The 21,085-nt window shown below is 37.5% G+C and overlaps 1 protein-coding gene across 2 annotated transcripts in view; it reads left to right on the forward strand.

The window, feature by feature from the left end:
* The window catches only part of LOC120525693 (CSC1-like protein 1), a 148,901-nt gene extending 128,042 nt beyond the window's left edge, over positions 1-20,859 (forward strand). For both annotated transcript variants that reach the window (XM_039748216.1, XM_039748217.1), the window contains 7 exons: positions 832-897; positions 5,996-6,158; positions 10,337-10,442; positions 11,248-11,415; positions 19,150-19,265; positions 19,524-19,577; positions 20,041-20,859. In XM_039748216.1, coding sequence (XP_039604150.1) covers positions 832-897; positions 5,996-6,158; positions 10,337-10,442; positions 11,248-11,415; positions 19,150-19,265; positions 19,524-19,577; positions 20,041-20,175 — 808 coding nt within the window. In that variant the 3' untranslated portion in view covers positions 20,176-20,859. The remainder of the gene's footprint in view (positions 1-831; positions 898-5,995; positions 6,159-10,336; positions 10,443-11,247; positions 11,416-19,149; positions 19,266-19,523; positions 19,578-20,040) is intronic.
* The last annotated feature ends 226 nt before the right edge of the window (positions 20,860-21,085 follow it).

Genomic DNA, 21,085 nt, shown 5'->3' on the forward strand with positions numbered 1-21,085 from the left:
GGGGTGTTGTGTGTAGAATTCTGAGGAAAAAAATGAATTGAATCCATTTTGGAATAAGGCTGTAACATAACAAAATGTGGAAAAAGTGATGCTCTGTGAATACTTTCCGTATGCACTGTATGTTCACTTTATAGGTAGGGGCGGCATGGTGGTGCAGTGGTAGTGCTGCAGCCTCACAATAAGGAGGCGGTTTGCATGTCCTTCCCATGTCTTTGTGGATTCCCTCCGGGTGCTCTGGTTTCGTTCCACAATTCAAAGACATGCAGGTTAAGTGAACTGGCCCTGGTGTGTCTGTGTATGTGTATGGGTGTTTGCCCTGTGATGGACTTGTGCCCTGCCCTGTCCAGGGTTTGCTCTGCCTTGCACTCTATGCTAGCTGGGTTGGGCTCCAGCAGACCCCTATGACCTTCTTCAGTAATAAGCAGGTTAGGAAGTGACTGACAGACTAACAATTTTTAGGTCAGCTTGAGAGAGAGAGAGTGTATAATTTGATTTTAGGAAAAAAGGTGTTACATAGGTTTATTTTAGGATGGATTATATTTGGTATTTCAAACTGTTGCAACGTCAAAATTTGTATCTTTATTACAACCATTTGTTTTTAATAAGAAAATATTGTCTGATAAAGCAAAATGGACAGAGGCCTTGGAGATCTGTGAACAACTACAATGACCTACCAGTCATTAGTATCAAAAGAGTATTTTATTGTCAGTTTTAGACATTGAACAGTGATGACCCTGTATCTTTATTAAGAAGGCAAGAAAGGAACTAGCATTCTTGACTTTTAATTCATTCATTATTTTAATCTTCTTTTTTTTATATATATATATAAAGTTTGGACTACTTTTTTAGGTGGTTATTTGATACAAAATTTTTGGACAATGCTAAAGTAAGATTTGAGTAAGTACTTTACTATTTTGTATATTTCATTTAACTACAAGCTTAAAATATGAAAATTGTTTCATATTATTACAGTGACCATCTTAAATCTGCTTATTTCTACTATTTAATTAACTCACTTGAAAATGCATTTGTGCTATGCAAAATTGTGTTACAAGGCAGTAGACCTATAATACCTAAGACGATGCTTGTTTTTTTTCTTCTTTATTATGAAAAAAGCATGTTCCTGAAATACTGAAATACTTTTACTCTATTCTGATAACTATATTAGGCATTGTGGGAATGTTTCAACAAATTGAATTATTTACTGTGTAGGAAACAAATACATTGGCATTAAAGAAACAGGAAAATATGCATACCAAGTACAGACTTATTATCTTTATAGCATAAGGCAAGGTGTAGTTGAAATGTTACAGTACACCTACAGTGAAAACAGATACATTGCACACATACAGAGGCTTATTAATAAAAGTCAAGTTAATCAAATACTTTGGAGATTGAATGATTCATGATACATACAGTCATATTAAAAAGCTTAGGAACCCCTCTTAATTCTTCTGAATTTTGTTTATCATTGGCTGAGCTTTCAGAGTAGCAGCTTCCTTTTAATATATGACATGCCTTATGGAAACAATAGAATTTCAGCAGTGACACTCAGTTTATTGGATTAACAGAAAATATACAATATGCATCATAACAAAATTAGACCGGTGCATAGATTTGGGCACCCTAAGAGAGGTATCACGTCAATACTTTTATAGTTGAGCCTCCCTTTGCAAATATAACAGCCTCTAGATACCTCGTATAGTCTTTGATGAGGTGTCTGGATTCTGGATGGAGGTATTTTTGACCATTCTTCTATACAAAATCTCTCTAGTTCAGTTAAATTTGATGGCTGCCAAGCATGGACAGCCTACTTCAGACCATTCCATAGATTTTTAATGATATTTAAGTCAGGAGACTGTGACGGCCATTCCAGAACATTGTACTTCTCCCTCGGCATGAATGCCTTTGTAGATTTCAAATTGTGTTTTGGGCCATTGTTTTGTTGGAATATCCAACCCCTGTGTAACTTCAACTTTGTGACTGATGCTTGAACATTATCCTCAAGAATTTGTTGATATTGGGTTGAATTCATCAGACCCTCGACTTTAACAAGGGCCCCAGTCCCTGAACTAGCCACACAGCCCCACAGCATGATGGAACCTCCACCAAATTTGACAGTAGGTAGCAGGTGTTTTTCTTGGAATGCTGTGCACTTCTTCCGCTGTGCAAAGCGCTTTTTGTTATGACCAAATAACTCAATTTTTTGTCTCATCAGTCCAAAGCACTTTGTTCGTAAATGAATCTGGCTTGTCTAAATGAGCATATGCATACAACAAGTGACTCTGTTTGTGGTGCGAGTGCAGAAAGAGCTTCTTTCTCATCACCCTGCCATACAGATGTTCTTTGTGCAAATTGCACTGAATTGTAGAACGATGTACAGATACACCATTTTCAGCAAGATGTTCTTGCAGGTCTTTGGAGGTGATCTGTGGGTTGTCTGTAGCCATTCTCACAATCCCTGTGCATATTCCGCTCCTGTAGTTTTCTTGGCCTGCCAGAACTGGGTTTAACAACAACTGTGCCTGTGGCCTTCCATTTCCTGATTACATTCCTTACAGTTGAAACTGATGGTTTAAACCTCCTGAGAGCTTTTTGTAGCTTTCCACTAAACCATGATACTGAACAATATTAGTTTTCAGATTTTTTAAGAGATTCTTTGAGGATCCCATGCTGTCACTCTCCAGAGGAGAGTCAAAGGGAAGCACAACTTGCAAATGACCTCCTTAAATACCTTTTCTCATCATTGGACACACCTGTCTATGACGTTCAAGGCTTAACGAGCTAATCCAACCAATTTGGTGTTGCAAGTAATCAGTATTGAGCAGTTACATGCATTCAAATCAGCAAAATTACAAGGGGTCCCAAATTTTTGCACAGCCAATTTTTCACATTTGATTTAATTTCATACAACTAAATACTGCTTCACTAAAATCTTTGTTTGGAAAACACCCCAGTACTCAGATGTTCCTAGGAAATGAAAGACATGCCACGGTAATTTTTTTTGTTGAAAGTAAATTATCATGCAGGCTGAGAGGGGTTCCCAAACTTTTTCATATGACTATTTCCAGTCATTGCAATGGCTAGAGCACTGTTCAAAGCCCCAGAGTCTTTGATTCAAACTCCAGCCTTGGCACATTCTGTGTATTGTAGGCATGTTCTTCCTTTCTTCATGTGGGTGTGCATGATGGTGTCCCATGATGGACTGGCACCATGTCCAAGGCTGGTTCCTGCTTACTGTTGCTAGGATATATACAAACTCCCTGAACTGGATAAGTGGGTCTGAAGACGAGTGCAGGTTTTTACATGTAAATTATACGTTTTTTTTTTTTTTCAAGTTGTCTGTTGTAGTGAGAAGTAGTTCAAGAGTATTGCAGACCACTGTGCTATTCATAGACTTCACATGGGCTTGTTCTCATGAACTGAACACTTATTTTCTGAAACATCTCATGCTTGTGTTCCATGGGAATGTGTTCTTTAAGAAGTGCAGCTATATTAAAACCTTTATATCACTCCTGAGTAACCACCACAGAGGCATTAAGATGGGAAATATCTGATACTAAAGAAAGTATATATTTAGCTTTTCTGTTCATGCAGCTTTCTTATGAACAGATGAAGAAAGTTTAGAAGAGAGTACAGTTGCCTTATATATTTTTTCCTCCCCAAAAGTAACCAAATGAAAAAGAGTTTTTCTGTTGACCAAGATTTAACAAGTCTGTAAACATTAAATAATGTAGGCTAATCTGTAAACTAATGCAAATGTGGGTAACCTGTTTTAGGTACCTTAGCCCCTCCTATTTATTGTTTTAATTAGTTTATTTTTAGTATGTATGTTTCTAAAATGTTATTCTTTGCATATGCATGTACAGTGGTGTGAAAAACTATTTGCCCCCTTCCTGATTTCTTATTCTTTTGCATGTTTGTCACACAAAATGTTTCTGATCATCAAACACATTTAACCATTAGTCAAATATAACACAAGTAAACACAAAATGCAATTTTTAAATGATGGTTTTATTATTTAGGGAGAAAAAAAATCCAAACCTACATGGCCCTGTGTGAAAAAGTAATTGCCCCCTGAACCTAATAACTGGATGGGCCACCCTTAGCAGCAATAACTGCAATCAAGTGTTTGCGATAACTTGCAATGAGTCTTTTACAACGCTCTGGAGGAATTTTGGCCCACTCATCTTTGCAGAATTGTTGTAATTCAGCTTTATTTGAGGGTTTTCTAGCATGAACCGCTTTTTTAAGGTCATGCCATAGCATCTCAATTGGATTCAGGTCAGGACTTTGACTAGGCCAATCCAAAGTCTTCATTTTGTTTTTCTTCATCCATTCAGAGGTGGATTTGCTGGTGTGTTTTGGGTCATTGTCCTGTTGCAGCACCCAAGATCGCTTCAGCTTGAGTTGACGAACAGATGGCGGACATTCTCCTTCAGGATTTTTTGGTAGACAGTAGAATTCATGGTTCCATCTATCACAGCAAGCCTTCCAGGTCATGAAGCAGCAAAACAACCCCAGACCATCACATTACCACCACCATATTTTACTGTTGGTATGATGTTCTTTTTCTGAAATGCTGTGTTCCTTTTACGCCAGATGTAACGGGACATTTGCCTTCCAAAAAGTTCAACTTTTGTCTCATCAGTCCACAAGGTATTTTCCCAAAAGTCTTGGCAATCATTGAGATGTTTCTTAGCAAAATTGAAACGAGCCCTAATGTTCTTTTTGCTTAACAGTGGTTTGCGTCTTGGAAATCTGCCACACAGGCCGTTTTTGCCCAGTCTCTTTCTTATGGTGGAGTCGTGAACACTGACCTTAATTGAGGCAAGTGAGGCCTGCAGTTCTTTAGAGGTTGTCGTGGGGTCTTTTGTGACCTCTCGGATGAGTCGTCTCTGCGCTCTTGGGGTAATTTTGGTCGGCCAGCCACTCCTGGGAAAGTTCACCACTGTTCCATGTTTTTGCTATTTGTGGATAATGGCTCTCACTGTGGTTCGCTGGAGTCCCAAAGCTTTAGAAATGGCTTTATAACCTTTACCAGACTGATAGATCTCAATTACTTCTGTTCTCATTTGTTCCTGAATTTCTTTGGATCTTGGCAAGATGTCTAGCTTTTGAGGTGCTTTTGGTCTACTTCTCTGTGTCAGGCAGCTCCTATTTAAGTGATTTCTTGATTGAAACCGGTGTGGCAGTAATCAGGCCTGGGGGTGGCTATGGAAATTGAACTCGGGTGTGATACACCACAGTTAGGTTATTTTTTAACAACGGGGCAATTACTTTTTCACAAAAGGCCATGTAGGTTTGGATTTTTTTCCCCCTAAATAATAAAAACCATCATTTAAAAACTGCATTTTGTGTTTACTTGTGTTATATTTCACTAATGGTTAAATGTGTTGTTTGATCAGAAACATTTTGTGTGACAAACATGCAAAAGAATAAGAAATCAGGAAGGGGGCAAATAGTTTTTCACACCACTAGGCTGAGTATACAACATGCACAAAATACAACCTGACTTATAGGCCACAGTAATGCATTATCCACTATACTGTATATTATTCACCTCAAACTACACTTTATTTAATGCTCTCTCGTGAGACAATCCAAGCATTCACTACTAAAATCCAGCACTTCAGAATGTGAAAAAGCATTGTTTTTGTATGCAATCAGATTCATCAACTATCTTTATATATCTTTTATCAGTTGATTCAATGTTTACAACTTTGATTATCTTCAACCATAATCTTTCAGAGTCTATATCAAATAATGTTTCATTACTTTTCAGTGTATTTTATTAAAGTAATTCAACTTTCACTTCATTATAATTGATTATATAGTCTTAAATATTAAGTTACAGTCTTTGTTGTCTTTCGCGCAAAGCAGAAACTAAAAGAACAGCAAAATTAACATTGAACACAAGATATTTTCTTTTTACAGTGTTAGATTTTCTGCTCATTAGCACTGCTTCTTCCTTATTATTATGTATGCTTTCTAGATGCGTGTTCCTGCCAGATCAGGGTGCTTTCTTTGTGAATTATGTGATTGCCTCTGCCTTTATTGGCACTGGAATGGAACTGCTCCGTCTCCCAAGCTTATTTCTCTACCTTATCAGGATGGCTGTGGCACGATCTGCAGCAGAACGAAAATATGTGAAGCATGTAAGTATTCTTTTTTGAAACATAATTATTCTAAACCTTAAATCCAAGGCTGTTCATAGAGGTTAAGAATGGACATGAATAGTGGCATTTCTGGATTTTACATTTTTTAGCAAAATTTGGTTATGTTATTTAACAGTGTCAAAAAAAACAGCAAAAGCTCAGCTTAAGAACTGAATTGGCCCAGAAATGGACTGGAGGTACTCTGATATCAAAAAAAAACAATTGGCATGTGAAGGCATGAGTGGTAGGCTGGATGATTTGAAAATTATGCAATGAGATCAACACAAGGATATGAGTATCAGCTACAAACAGAAAAATCAGTTCCTCTTAAGTGCTGTACAAAAATTGAACTTTTGAACCAAGCAGTTGCACTAAAGTAATAGGTGCTAAAAAATTTACTGAAAATGTAAACACATACAGCATATTCTTTTTTAGATAATGGTAATTGTGATAAATGCAGGGTGAATCTTAAGAGCCCCAAGGTCATTATTGCCTCTACAGCTCCCGCCCCTTACTCTAGGAGAGATAACCTTGGAATCCCACCCAACCCATATCTATACAACAGTTAACTGTATTGTCTAGCAAGATTTAGGGTTTTTTTTTTATTCACAAGATTTTTACAGCCTGGAACTCTGATTTTTACACCACCTTTTACTCAAAGTAGATTATGTTAATAATCCTTTATATTTTGCTTGTGTAAATAAGGGTGGATTTCAGCAGCTTGGTGTATGTCTCATTGTTAAAAGTACTGATCATCTGAGGTTACAGGAACATCTGGGGGTATCATTTTTCTCTGTGTCCAATGACCGCTCCGGCTGTTTTGCTGAGCTAAACAAGTAAAAATGTCATGCCCAAACCATGGAGTCTTGAAGGCAAATGGTATAAATATTATTGCAGATCGAGGAGCAGGCACTTGGGGATTGAACTTGGCGATTGGGGTTTGGATCGCATGAGGCGCACACACGTATCTGATCAAAGGTTGTTGGTTAGAGGGGTCCACTTGGATTTTCACAAAAGTCATACAGTACATGAATTTTAGATTGAAGAATGGGGAAGGGGTGTTGGGAGTGGGAGGAAAAGATCCTTGATGCCAGTGGCTCCGTCTATTATAGTGGACAACATGCCACACCCAGAAAACTTCGCTGCCCTAGACAATCGCCTAGTTCACCTATGTGATAGAACCAGCCGTGTCTGCATCTGCATTGCTTCCATTACTCTGAGTATTTACTTGGTTTATATACTGCTTGTATCTGCAGGGTACTTTGGATGATAGTACTATATGTCAGTTTAGTTTTTTTGTTGCCTTTCTCAATATGATCTGATTTCAGGATATTCCCAGAACACATGACATGCTTGGAGGCATTTGAAGTTCAGGCATTGGGTTCAATATTTTTCTTTGTTATTACCTTAGTGGAGATAGCCTTGTACAGTGTAAAATATATAGCCAAATTACAGCATATGTAGCATAATTTTATGGATAGTGTCATCTTGACCATTTCTTATCTGAGATTCTACTTAAAAGACCCTATATCCCTGTTGCCTTTGACCAACCAATTTTTTTTTCTTTTAAATAAATAAATTGGCAGAGTCCAGAAATCCTGCATGTATTTTCATCATTACTAAGTAGTGCAATTTCAACTGTACATACTGATGGAAAATTAGGAAAGTTTTTTAGTTTCATTAACACAAGTTTAAAAAAAAAACTGCAAATGCTTTTAATATCCCAGGTTTTTTGTGGTACTTAAACACTCCATGTTTCAAGGCATGGAATTTTAGCTAAAGGGTTTCAGCAAAATGAAAGTGATTTTAAATTTACTAAAGTGCACTTTGAAATTCTTAAAATGGAGTACTCAAAGCAAAGTATATAAGCTGGAAGCAACTTTACTAGTTTTGATATTCTTAGATTTTAAGAATCATGGTTAAATGACAGGAACATAGTATCAGGAACTTAAGGCAACTCATAAGAGGAGCCAGCATGGCACTATACATCAAGAGATAACCACAAACTAGGGTGATTTACTCTTTCTAAATATCAGTTGGGCTAACCTTGTAAATTTCAAAAAGGGAAACTGAAGTGACACATCAAGTAAATTTTCCTTCCCTCAGTTCAAGTCCAGCACAGACTCATGCCTATTTAGATCTCACAACAGTGAACAAAGCAAACAGAAGTGACTTATTTTTTTTTTTTTCACCATCTGCAATTTAAATATGATTAAAGCTTAGATTGGATAGTGTCACATGAATACATAAAGACTTTATTAAAAACATAAAATGTAATATCACTTTTAATTTTCAAAAAGAGCAATGAAAATTTAATTCTGAATATTGGAAATTGCAACTGTAATTTGAAAAAAACCTAGAAAAAGGTGAGAGACTTATAAACAAAATGCAATTGGAACCAAGAAGAACATGCAACGTTCACCAGTAAAAAGAACAGCAAAGAAATGAAGATAACATCAGACGCACAAGAGGCACAAGAAAAAAGTAACCAAAATTGAGCATACGTTCTTTTAAATTTTATACACTCTTTACTCTACTGCTACCTTGACTCAGTCAGTCAGTCATTTTCCAACCCACTATATCCTAACACATGGTCACAGAGGTCTGCTGGAGCCAGCACAGGGCGCAAGGCAGGAACAAATCCCAGGCAGGGCGCCAGCCCACTGCAGGACACACATACACACACACACACACACACACACACACACACACACTCTAGGGACAATTTAGGATTGCCAGTGCACCTAACCTGCATGCCTTTGGACTGTGGGAGAAAACCGGAGGAAACCCACGCAAACTCCACCCAGGTCTCCTTTATGCGAAGCAGCAGCGCTACCCACTGCGCCACAGTGCCACCCTACCTTGACTCACTCACTTTTTTTTTTTTAACCTATTGTCACTGATGCTTCTTTTATATTAGTTGAATTAGGAAGCTTTGATTCCAGACTCCTCCTTACTTCATGCTGGGCAAACTCCTGATCCTGTAACAGAGAACTTCCCTTTACAATCTGCTTCATCTCACGCTGACTGGGTCTGAATACATAAAATGTCATGTCTTCTTTCATTAATTTATGTTTTGACTACAAGCTCAGATCTGCTTGCTTGATTTCCTTCGTAATACACATTTTGATCAATTATTTATCCATTCACTTCTTGAATTCAAATGTTAAGCAGAACTGCTGATATACTGTGTTAGTTTTACATTTTTGTTTTCATGGAACTGTTTTATCCCCTTTCCCCCCAGTATAAGAACCTAAATGAAACTGTAAGTGCCAATGTGTACTGTGGATTAAACTATTACTTACTATACGGCTTCAGCTCTCCTTGGCCTCTTACTGCTCAAGTCTCAAAGGTGCTCAATTAATAATTGTAACATAACTGAATATCTTTCTGACAGATTAACTTTCCTAATACCCTTAGGCTCCTGCTACTTTGTGCTTCCTTACTTATCTTTCTTTTAATAAGGATTTGTCAAAATCTGCTATTTGGTGATTAAAATCCTGAACCTCTATTTTTTGGTTTGCTACCATAAACATGAGCCTGATTTCAAGAAGCATTGTGAGTTGGCTCTCCTATAGATTAAACACCAATAAACATTATGTCTTATCTTCACAAATGCTATTATTGAGAAGTTTGCAATAAATGTACATATTGGAACAAAATTTATATAAATGTATAATTCCTATCCAATAATGTATTTTGCAAATACATTCTACCGAAATTTTTTTTTTTTTTTTTAAATATATAAAAGCATGTTTCATTAGTCTGGTGCTTCTATTTGATATATTCAGTGGTATTTGCAGTACTGTTTTGAACTAATGTTTTAATTCATTGCTATTTTATTAAATCTTACTGCCTTTATTCAGTCATGTTGTCAAGCTTTTAAACTATGAAGATTGTGGCATATGCATGGCTCTTGGGCATTAGCTGGTGGAAATCAGTTTTTAGAAATGCTTCTCCATAAAAGCATGACTATATAGAAATATTTCAGTTAAGGCAATTTGTCTGGGTCTTTGGATTTAGCATTTGACACAAGCTTTGTGATATTCTAAGGTAAACACAAATTGAATTTATCTGATCATTTTAATTGTTGTGTCATAGATTTTCTATCTTATGTAACTGTTTGTAAATTCTTTTGTGTGCTAGTACACAGTGTGACACAGCATTTTTTTTCTTAGCACCAGGCCTATGAATTTGAATATGGAGCAATGTATGCCTGGACACTATGTACATTTACCGTAATTGTAGCTTATAGCATCACCTGCCCTGTCATTGTGCCATTTGGTAAGTCACTTTGATATATCAAGCACTGATCACTTGCAAGAATAAAGTATATAAAAAAAAAATCTTGTTACAAATATGACTAATATATATATGTGTGTGTGTATGTATGTATGTATGTATGTATGTATGTATGTATGTATATATATATGTATATATGTGTATGTATATATATATGTATATATGTGTATGTATATATATATATGTATATATGTGTATATATATATGTATATATGTGTATATATATGTATATATGTGTGTATATATGTGTATATATGTATATGTGTGTGTGTGTGTGTGTATGGTGAAATTGATCTGTTGATATTAAAGATCTTCATTAGACAGAAAAACAGAGATACAGTGGATATAAATGAGAAAGGTATGATAGTTTGTGTTAGATGCAAGAACTTTAACTGTTCAGAGGGTGGAGGTCCACAGCAATGACAAGCTAGACTGGTCTCATAACACAGAGGAACTATATAAGAAAGTACAGAGTAGTCTCTTTTCTGCATAACACATCACTGGAACTGCTCTTTTTAGCCAAGTCCAAAGTTTTCTTTTTTTAGTTATTCTAGATTGTATTTGAGAAGGTGTTTGTTTCTCATAATATAATAATAACAATTGATCAGCAAACAAGTTGGCAGGGCTGATGGGAAATGCTCAAGTGGAGTTTGTAAACTGTGTAATTTGGACAAATTCAAACATCTGAAAATCAACAAACCATTGTAAGATATTTCAGATTTCTGCTGCATAAATACTTATAACCACTATCTTTGTAAATACAGAATGTGTATATTTTCTTCTTCAGGACTGATATACATGCTGCTGAAACATCTTGTGGACAAGCATAATCTTTACTTTGCATATCTGCCTGCTAAACTAGACAAGAAGATCCACTATGGTGCTATAAAGCAGGCTATGGCAGCACCTATTATTTGTCTCTTTTGGCTTTATTTTTTCTCCGTTATCAGATCAGGTACAGTATTAAATAAAGATTTTTATTTGTGCTGTTGGTGACCACTTAAATGTTTTCATAATCATGTTTCCTTTTACATAATTGTGTTTTATTGTGCTTGCATTATTCACTTGAGAATATACATGTCATGTCCAAATACAACTGCTAAAAAAGAGTTTCTTTACACTGTCATAAATGTATAAAGGTCATACATATGATTGTGACATAAATAAAAAAAATAAAGAGACTTTCTAGTATGGCAATAGAAACATAGCTGGTTTAAAATTGAGTGCTTCTCAGAGTTGTCAATATTTTAGTCTACTGAACTTTTTGCTTATTTGTTTAACCAAGAAAAGGAGACCTGCTTATAAATATGGTTGCCTTTTGGCAGTGACCACAACTTTGAACTTTATTTTTAAAAATGTTTTCATTTTACTTTTAAGGAAACTGAGAATAAATTGTGTGGTCATATTCATAAACCCCCACACACCGCAGACCAGAGTGGCACGTTGGCGTCGGAGGGGGTGCCAAAATAAGATGTCTCAGGGTGCCGTGGTGGACCCTGGGAACACAGTAGGACCCTCTCTGGGGACGTGCTGCCCTTTCGGGAAGTGCCGCTCGGACCAACATGTCTTCGCTAGCGGTGGGACGACGCCCAGGAGGACTGGAGGAGGGCTTGTGCCTTCTCCAGACCGCGAGGGGGCATCCGCCCTGGTTGTGTTGGGGGCCTCGGGTAAAGGGCTTGGAAGCCCAGCCCTGTAGGGACCCGTGGCCACCGGCAGGCGGCGCCCCGGTGCCTGAATATCCCATGGAGCCCAGCACTATATATATATATATATATATATATATATATATATATATATATATATATATATGGATATATATATATATATATATATGTGTATATATATATATATATATATATATATATATGTATATATATATATATGTGTATATGTGTATATATATATATATATATATATGGATATATATGTATATGTATGTATGTGTGTGTGTGTGTATATATATATATATATGGTCCATCCAAAAGAATTAAAGGAACACTTTTTAATCAGAGTATAGCATAAAGTCAATGAAACTTATGAGATATTAATCTGGTCAGTTAAGTAGCAGAGGGGTTTGTTAATCAGTTTCAGCTGCTGTGGTGTTAATGAAATTAACAACAGATGCACTAGAGGGGCAACAATGAGATGACCCCCAAAACAGGAATGGTTTAACATGTGGAGGCCACTGACATTTTTCCCTCCTCATCTTTTCTGACTGTTTCCTCACTAGTTTTGCATTTGGATACAGTCAGTGTCACTACTGGTAGCATAAGGCGATACCTGGACCCTACAGAGGTTGCACAGGTAGTCCAACTTCTCCAGGATGGCACATCAATATGTGTCATTGCCAGAAGGTTTGCTGTGTCTCCCTGCACAGTCTCAAGGGCATGGAGGAGATTCTAGGAGACAAGCAGTTACTCTAGGAGAGCTGGAGAGGGCCGTAGACGGTCCATAACCCATCAGCAGGACCAGTATCTGCTCCTTTGGGCAAGGAGGAACAGGATGAGCACTGCCAGAGCCCTACAAAATGACCTCCAGCAGGCCACTGGTGTGAATGTCTCTGACCAAACAACCAGAAAGACTTCATGAGGGTGACCCAAGGGCCCCATGTCCTCTAATGGGCCCTGAGCTCACTGCACAGCAGCATGCAGCTCGATTGGCATTCGCCATAGAATACCAGAATTGGCAGATGCACCACTGGTGCCCTGTGATGATTGTCTGGGGAGGCATATCCATGGAGGGTCACACAGACCGCTACAGGCTTGACAAAGGCACCTTGGCTGCCATTAGGTATCAGGATGAAATCCTTGGACCCATTGTCAGACCCTATGCTGGTACAGTGGCTCCTGGTGCACTACAATTCCTGGCCTCATGTGGTGAGAGTATGCAGGCAGTTCCTGGAGGATGAAGGAATTGATACCATTGACTGGCCACCACACTTTCCTGACCTAAATCCAATAGAACACCTCTGGGACATTATGTTTTGGTCCATCCAATGCCACCAGGTTGCACCTCAGACTGTCCAGGAGCTCAGTGATGCCCTGGTCCAGATCTGGGAGGAGAACCCCCTATAAAACCATCTGTCATCTCATTAGAAGCATGCACCGATGTTGTCAGGCATGTATACAAGAACACAGGGGCCATACAAAGTGCTGCTTACAATTTTGAGTTGCTGCAATTAAATTTTGGCAAAATGGACTAGCCTGCCACATCATTTTTTCACTCTGATTTTTGGGGCGTCTTTGAATTCAGGGCTCTGTAGGTTGATCATTTTCATTTCCATCCTTTCGTTCCTAACACATTACCCAGTCTATATCAGTATAGATATCCAGGAGGATTTCTTTTTCCCATTGAGATCTGATGTGTTTTCACAGTGTTCCTTTAATTTTTTTGAGCAGTTACACATATACACATATACACCCTTTGGGGTGCGAGCAACTGTTGCTGGGGGTGCCAGACTCCATCAAGTAAGAAAAATGAAAAACATTATTTGTACAATATCTTAATTTATTTATCCACTAGGCTCACCCGCCTTTTAAGCAACCGACTTTTAAGTTGACCACTTCTTAAGGCAATTCAATATGTAGATGAATTTGATATTTTATACAAACTCATTAATTTGGTTATATTGCATTTGAGCAGTATTACTTTAATACATGTAGTTTCTGTTATTTTTGTGATGAAATTTAAACTTTTTTTCTATATTGAGGTCGCCCTTTTGAACCCCCCTGATATTTATTACGCGGTGAGGCATTTGTACTCCAACATTAATTATTTCCAGAGACATAATTTTGTCTATTTTTCCAGCGCATTGCGCACAAAAGCAAGGGAACGATGGGAGCACCAGAACTCTGCTCACATCATGTCGCTTCGTACCACAAGCTGCAAGTAGTAAGTCTGTGATAAGCGGAATACCACTACGCTTTCCACTCACGGGACGGAAGGACAATCCTGAAAGCTTTTATATAGTAAGAAAGAAGAAGAAGATATCACACAGTCTGGAGTAGAAAATCATCTTTTACCTGGAAAAACGAAACTACAAAACCCATCGTGCTTTGCAAAATGGACGGGGCATGTGTGAAACTCCGCGCCTGCTTAGCACTCACGGGACGGAAGGACACCCGACCGCTTTTATATAGAAGGATTCCTAAATAATTAAATGGGCAGGCTATTTCGTATCAGTGCAATACGCTGCATGTTAAAACGGATGACTCCCGCTCTTACGTGCAAGTTTGCGTGGATATTATGAACTGTCGTATCTGTTCAGGTTCTATTTAAATTTTAAATAGAAGGAATTTTTATTTAGTCGACAGAAATATCTTTGGTAGGAATGTAAGTTAAATGTAGGAATCATTGCATAAATTTTTCTTCACCATAGAAATGTAAAGAGTAAATTCGCCTTACATTCCAACTAAAGATATTTGTGTCGACTAAATTGAACTTGAAAAGATATTTTTTCGAATGTGATTGCGCAATTCAGATCGAGTTGACGCACACTACATCGAGCCCGCGTGCTATTGTGGTTTCGCCTGTGTGCCTCAATAAGTTACCCTCCCCTCGCTGTTACTTTTTTACCATTCATCTAATGATTACACTGAGTATGGCTTTACCAAAGCAATCATTGATGGTGAATAAATTATCTATTATTTATAAAGCTTCAATTGGTGATCTGCGTTAACCGCATATTTTTTCTTATGTCTCAAACCAAGGGGATGCGAGGGTAAAATGAATCGGGAAGCGTTGATATATATGTATGTGTGTGTGTGTAATATATATATATATATATATATATATATATATATATATATATATATATATATATATATATATATATATAATATATACACCTGCGCTTCGCAGTGGAGAAGTAGTGTGTTAAAGAAGTTATGAAAAAGAAAAGGGAACATTTTAAAAATAATGTAACATGACTGTCAATATACAGTATCTGTTTTGTGAGTGTTGCTGTCATCAAGGATTTGATTATCATTATTTCTTTCAATCCGGTTCGTATTTGTAGGATGTGTTGTGTTAAAATTACATTCAGTGTTTGTCAATCGTTGTAAAGATAACAGGTTTCATTCATCGATTCGTTTTTTTTACTGCATCAATAAACAGCTCGTCTTCCTCTTTATCTGAGACCCAACACACTGCATGCACAAGTTTTTTTTTTTTTTTACACTGTCTTCCTTTAGCGGGACATTGACTTTTTCCACCGTGTGCTTTGTTTCCGCAGTAGCTGCAGTTATGAATATGCTTGTATGTGTCACACGCTTCATATTTTTGTGCTGCCTTCTCAATTGTGTAATTCGTTTTTTGTTCAGCGCTATTTGGAACTGTTGCTTTTTGTCTGTGCACTGCGTCAGTTCATGTGAGCCACTCAGTGTACATGCATCGAAGGTTCCCAGCTGTGCTGGTGCCATCTCGTGTGATGTCCACGGCTGTATTTAATGTTAGCTAAGACCCGGCACTTAAAAGTTTCTCTCGCAGTTTCGCTGAGTTTGTGCCAAACACCACCCTGACCATCTCATCTTCATCCGCATAAGCACAGTCCTTCACCCGTGAATATTTAGCGGCAGTGTTTCTATTGGATTGCCGCTGATGGACGGCCTTATATGGGCAGACACTAAATTACGTGGGATGCGTAACTTCGCCTCCCACGGGCATCGAGCAGAAGTCTAATATAGTATATGGACGAAAAAATAGGTTCCAGTTATGACCATTATGCGTAGAATTTGGAAATGAAACATGCCCAACTTTTGTAAGTAAGCTGTAAGGAATGAGCCTGTCAAATTTCAGCCTTCTACCTACACGGGAAGTTGGAGAATTAGTGATAAGTCAGTGAGTGAGTGAGTAAGTCAGTGAGGGCTTTGCCTTTTATTAGTATAGATTAATGAAGTAAATGTAACCAACAGTACATGTCTGCAGTACTTCAAGCTGGGCTATATACAGTATATTTCTCCTATTAAGTACGAGGTAGAACTGAAAAATTTCAAGAATCCGTCCATAGCAGGGGAGTAGTGTGCAGTCATCGACTATGTTGGTAATTATCGTATGCCAACTTTCTTATTAAAGCAGTCTGCTAAGTGGCATTGTGCTGTGCTGATCAAGTGTATTTCTGACATTTTTTCTACAATTGTGTGTGTGACTTTGCATTTTTCGACATTAACACACCTGTTAACACATTTATGCCTAAGGTTGAATTTTTTGAGTTTGTGCATGAAATTCACATACAGTGGAACCTCGGTTTACGAGTGTTTTGTAAGACGAGCAAATTTTTAAATAAATTTTGACATGATAAACGAGCGATGTCTTGCAATACGAGCAGCATGGATACACTTGTCTGCTTAGCGTCATTTGATCACAACTGAGCTGATGGTGGTTCTCTCTCACGTGCAAGCGTCTCTCTCTCTCTCCTTATCTCTCTTCTTATCTCTCTCGCTCGCACAGCCCGTCTCTCTCTCTCTCTTCTTATCTCTCTCGCTCACTCCGTCTCTCTCTCTCCTTAGCGCGCTCGCTTCTCTCTCTCTCTCTCTCTCTCTCCTTAGCTCGCTCGCACTTGTCTCTCTCTGTCCTCTCTCTCTCTCTCTCTCTTCTTTTGAGAGCAATTGTCTCCTATTCTCCGTCTGAGTCTGTGTGCCTCACTCATATAGTCAACATCCGTACGAGCGTATACTGTTTACTACAGCATTGTGACTGTGTGTGTGTGTGTGCGCTGTGAAGTGCGAGTCCCCATCTTGCGCCCCAAAACACGAAGCTGAGTCTCAGTACTTTAACAACACCTTCAGCTTGAAACAGCAACAGCGCTGTTATTTATTTATTGTAGCGGGATCTTTATAATGTTCCTTGCATCACCCATTGATGGCAGGCGCTTATAGCATGTCTGTGATCTTTTTGGATGCGCTTATACGGCGAACTGCTACAGCGCTGGGAGACTGCGATTGCTTTGGGACACTCTTCTGTGTGTCGTCCCATTGGGTGGAATCCCACATGAGTTTAGAAACTCACTCACACCAGCCATGATTCTTTTTAAAGGTAAAGTGTAGGTTAATTTGTTTTATGTATTTTTACTTTATATTTTGTATTAATCATTTTTATATGAATAGTTTTGGGTTGTGGAACAAATCATCTGAGTTTCCATTATTTCTTATGGGGATATTCGCTTTGATATACGACTGCTTTGGATTGCGAGCACGTTTCCGGAACGAATTATGCTCGGAAACCGAGGTTCCACTGTATGTTGCGTAGAAAAATATAAGGAACAAGAATTTGAAGAGAAAAAAAAATTATTACATTCCATTGTTGAGTTATGTGGCGTTCCAAAATTGGAACACTAGGCAAATCCACTTCTTACATTATACATAACATATACAATTACCTGACTGTCGTTCCAATAATGGAACACTAGGCATTAATGGGTTAATATTCCCAGTGAACAGGCTGTTGGTTGTTAATTTGTAGTGATGAGCGAGCACCAAAGTGTTTGGGTATTCGGTCCGAACACATTGCGATGTTCGTGTGCTCTACTGAGCACCTGAGTATAATGTAAGTCAATGGGAGACAACCAGGCACCCCCTGCTCTGAAGAGGGGAGGGTGTCTGGTCCATTGGAAAAGGTCAGAAAGTGACAGAAACACAACCCAAATGGACCGGGAACAGCATGGGGACGATGTCTGGATGCATTTTGGACTCCCAAGTAAGCTGCAGGGAACCAGTTTGTCCGAGTTGTACGCCACTTTTACAGATCAGTTTTACAGGAAAAATGATACTCTAAAACATTATATGCCAGTGCCTGCAGGTGAGCTGACGCTCTAAAACATTATATAACAGTGCCTGCATATGTAGCACCCGATGTGGTGTTCCGGCCAGCCAATCACTGTATTGCCAGCACCTGACATGGCTACTGGCATTACAGTGAGTGCAGTACTTACCTGCCCCTTGATTGGCTGTCTCCAATCTGCAAAACGTGATGTTCGGCTGAGCATGCTCGCTCATCACTATTAATTTGCACTAGCAAAATCCCCAGATATTACTCCTTTGTGAATTCTTTTTATTCCTGAAATTAAAATTGAGATTACAGGAAAGACTATTTACTACCATGGAAGAAATCTAGGAAAAAATTACAGGGGGCTCTAGACATGGTAAAAATGGAATGGAAAAAGTGTTTAGACAAGTATATGATGGTGACTAAAATGGAATTACTGTAAGTTATATAAAGAGTATTTTGCTTTTTGATAAAAACAATTCTGGAAATTTTTGGGCCCTCATCCCCAATATTTCACAAATAAATTCCTGTGTGTGAAAATTTGCTGCTTTTGAACTCAAACAAGCTTTAAATAATCCCTGGTTCTTTGCACGCTCCCCCTTGAGAAAGACAGGGACTAAGAACTCATCTCAGTTTGAACTTCTAGTACCACTACACAGTTTCTTGTCATGTGTTATATGTATGAATTGGTTTGTTTTATGCCTTGCTGTTCAGCCTTTGTTTGGTTTTAGCTTGTGAACAAGTCGGAGAGCATTTGGTCACTGATGCTGTCATATGAATCAGACTTGCCAATAAAAATAATTGGGAAGATTTAGCAATTACAATAAACATAATTTAAAAACAATAAACTTTTCATGTAACTTGTACATAAGTTTTCTTTTTTCATGGTTAACAGTAACTAATTTTTTTATATTTTATTTTGTTTCAGGATTTTTGGCATCCACATCTCTCTTCACTTTTATCGTTCTCTGTATTGTTATTTTTCTTGCCTTGAGCTACACTTGTTTTGAAAATTTTAAGTACCTCAGTCCACATAATTATGAGGTATGTTTCTTTGATATAAAAACACTGAGATAGATGGACGTTGTTTATTATACTCTTTGATGTTTTTCATTCTGTATACAGTTTAGTAAATACTGAAATACTGGGTCTTCTGTCATTTATGTAGTGTTTGTTTTGAATCTAGACTAAATGGGACATTTGATAAATATGGTATATATTTTGTCTGATTTACTTTTGAGTAATTATAATGTCAAAAATGTGGAGTACTTCACATCAAGTTGTTTTTTCTTTTGTCTGCAGGTGAAGGAAAGCTCAGACAAAGAAGATATGTCGGATGGAAATTGTAAAGATGCTGTAAGCGCTTACTGTTTTTATCACAGTAATCCTTTCTCAGTATTTAATTTTTCATACAATCCATTCCTCATTTGTTGCTGTCTGGTGTGGCACTGCACTTGTACCTAAGAGTGTGTGAAGTAATAGGTTGTAAATAGGAAAGACAAGGAGAGTTGATTCAGGCATGCAGAGCAAAATGTGGAAAATAATGGGGCAAACCTCACATTAATGGACTTTAAGGAGAAGTTATTAAAGACAAATGGATGGCACAAGAGAAATGAGGCTTAGCTCTAGAGACATCAGACTGTGAAGTATAGATGAAGGAAGTTTGCATGTTTCCAGCCTTTAGAAATACACACAGAGTGATCATTAAACTGGGATGGGTGGCAGCAACAGTTCTAAACAAAACTTTGTCTTCTGTGACACTTTATTTGAAGAAATGCTTGTTTGAAGAGACTAATTATTACTGTTGTTATTTTTTAAGATATATGCTCCAGAGGTTCTACATAAACCTAACGAGACTACGCCATTAGATCATCAAGGCCAAACCTCTTATGGAACTACAGAGGGAAACCCCAGTTCAGCATTGGATAAAGATGAAGCTTACTTGTTAGAATAAAGAAACCCTAAAAAGTAATATCAATTTACTGTCCATTCATGGGGATTTCTTGGTAGTGGGCTGAACGTGGCCTGTGATGCTGTAAAAGACTGTTAACATGAGGTGATAATTTCCAACACTAATTCTGACTGAATGTTGCTAGCAGATAAGAATTAGCAGTGAAATGGTAGGGCTAATTTTAAGCACCATTAAATTAGTATAGTTTTTTCTCTATGAACAATTAATGCTTTTAAATTTGTAAAATATATTTTTCTACTTTTTATGCACTAAAGCCCAAAATGTATACTAAAAGCATTATGTAAGACACAAATGAAGTCCTGTGTAAATATGTAAAAGTAAATTAGAAATATCATTGTGACAGATTTTTTCAAAGTCAATATAAAGATGTTCTATCAGATGTATTTACACAAGAGAAATAAATGTTAAATTAAATATGACAGAAGGAATTTTAAAGTTTACAATGTATTTATTTACTGGTTCTACTGTTGCATAACTCAAAGAGGAAATGAATGACTACGGTTTTTTGTTTTTATTTTATTTTAAGTTTTATTTTACCAAAGTGGCTGGAGTAATCATGTTGCTCTCCTTTTTGGAGAATTGTGATGAAAATGTGTCACAGTCATTTGTAAAATTTAATAACAAAAAAGGAAAACCTGGTGTAGTGAAGCATATGGAAGTTATTTCAATAATAATAAAGAATAAACTCAAACTTGAAGGTTATGTATGCTTTAGATTTTAGTTAATGTTTCTCCTAAGATATTAGAATGGACAAGGTACACTATCCACGTAGCCTTAGCATTGGTCCAATTGTTGGGCCAATCATGGTGGTTGTAGCACCTCAAACAGCTGCCCTCCTCACCCTTTCACATATTTCAGACTTTAGAGTTTACAGAGTGTTATGATAAACTGA

Source organism: Polypterus senegalus, chromosome 3, assembly GCF_016835505.1.
Source record: "Polypterus senegalus isolate Bchr_013 chromosome 3, ASM1683550v1, whole genome shotgun sequence".
Taxonomy (NCBI): domain Eukaryota; kingdom Metazoa; phylum Chordata; class Cladistia; order Polypteriformes; family Polypteridae; genus Polypterus; species Polypterus senegalus.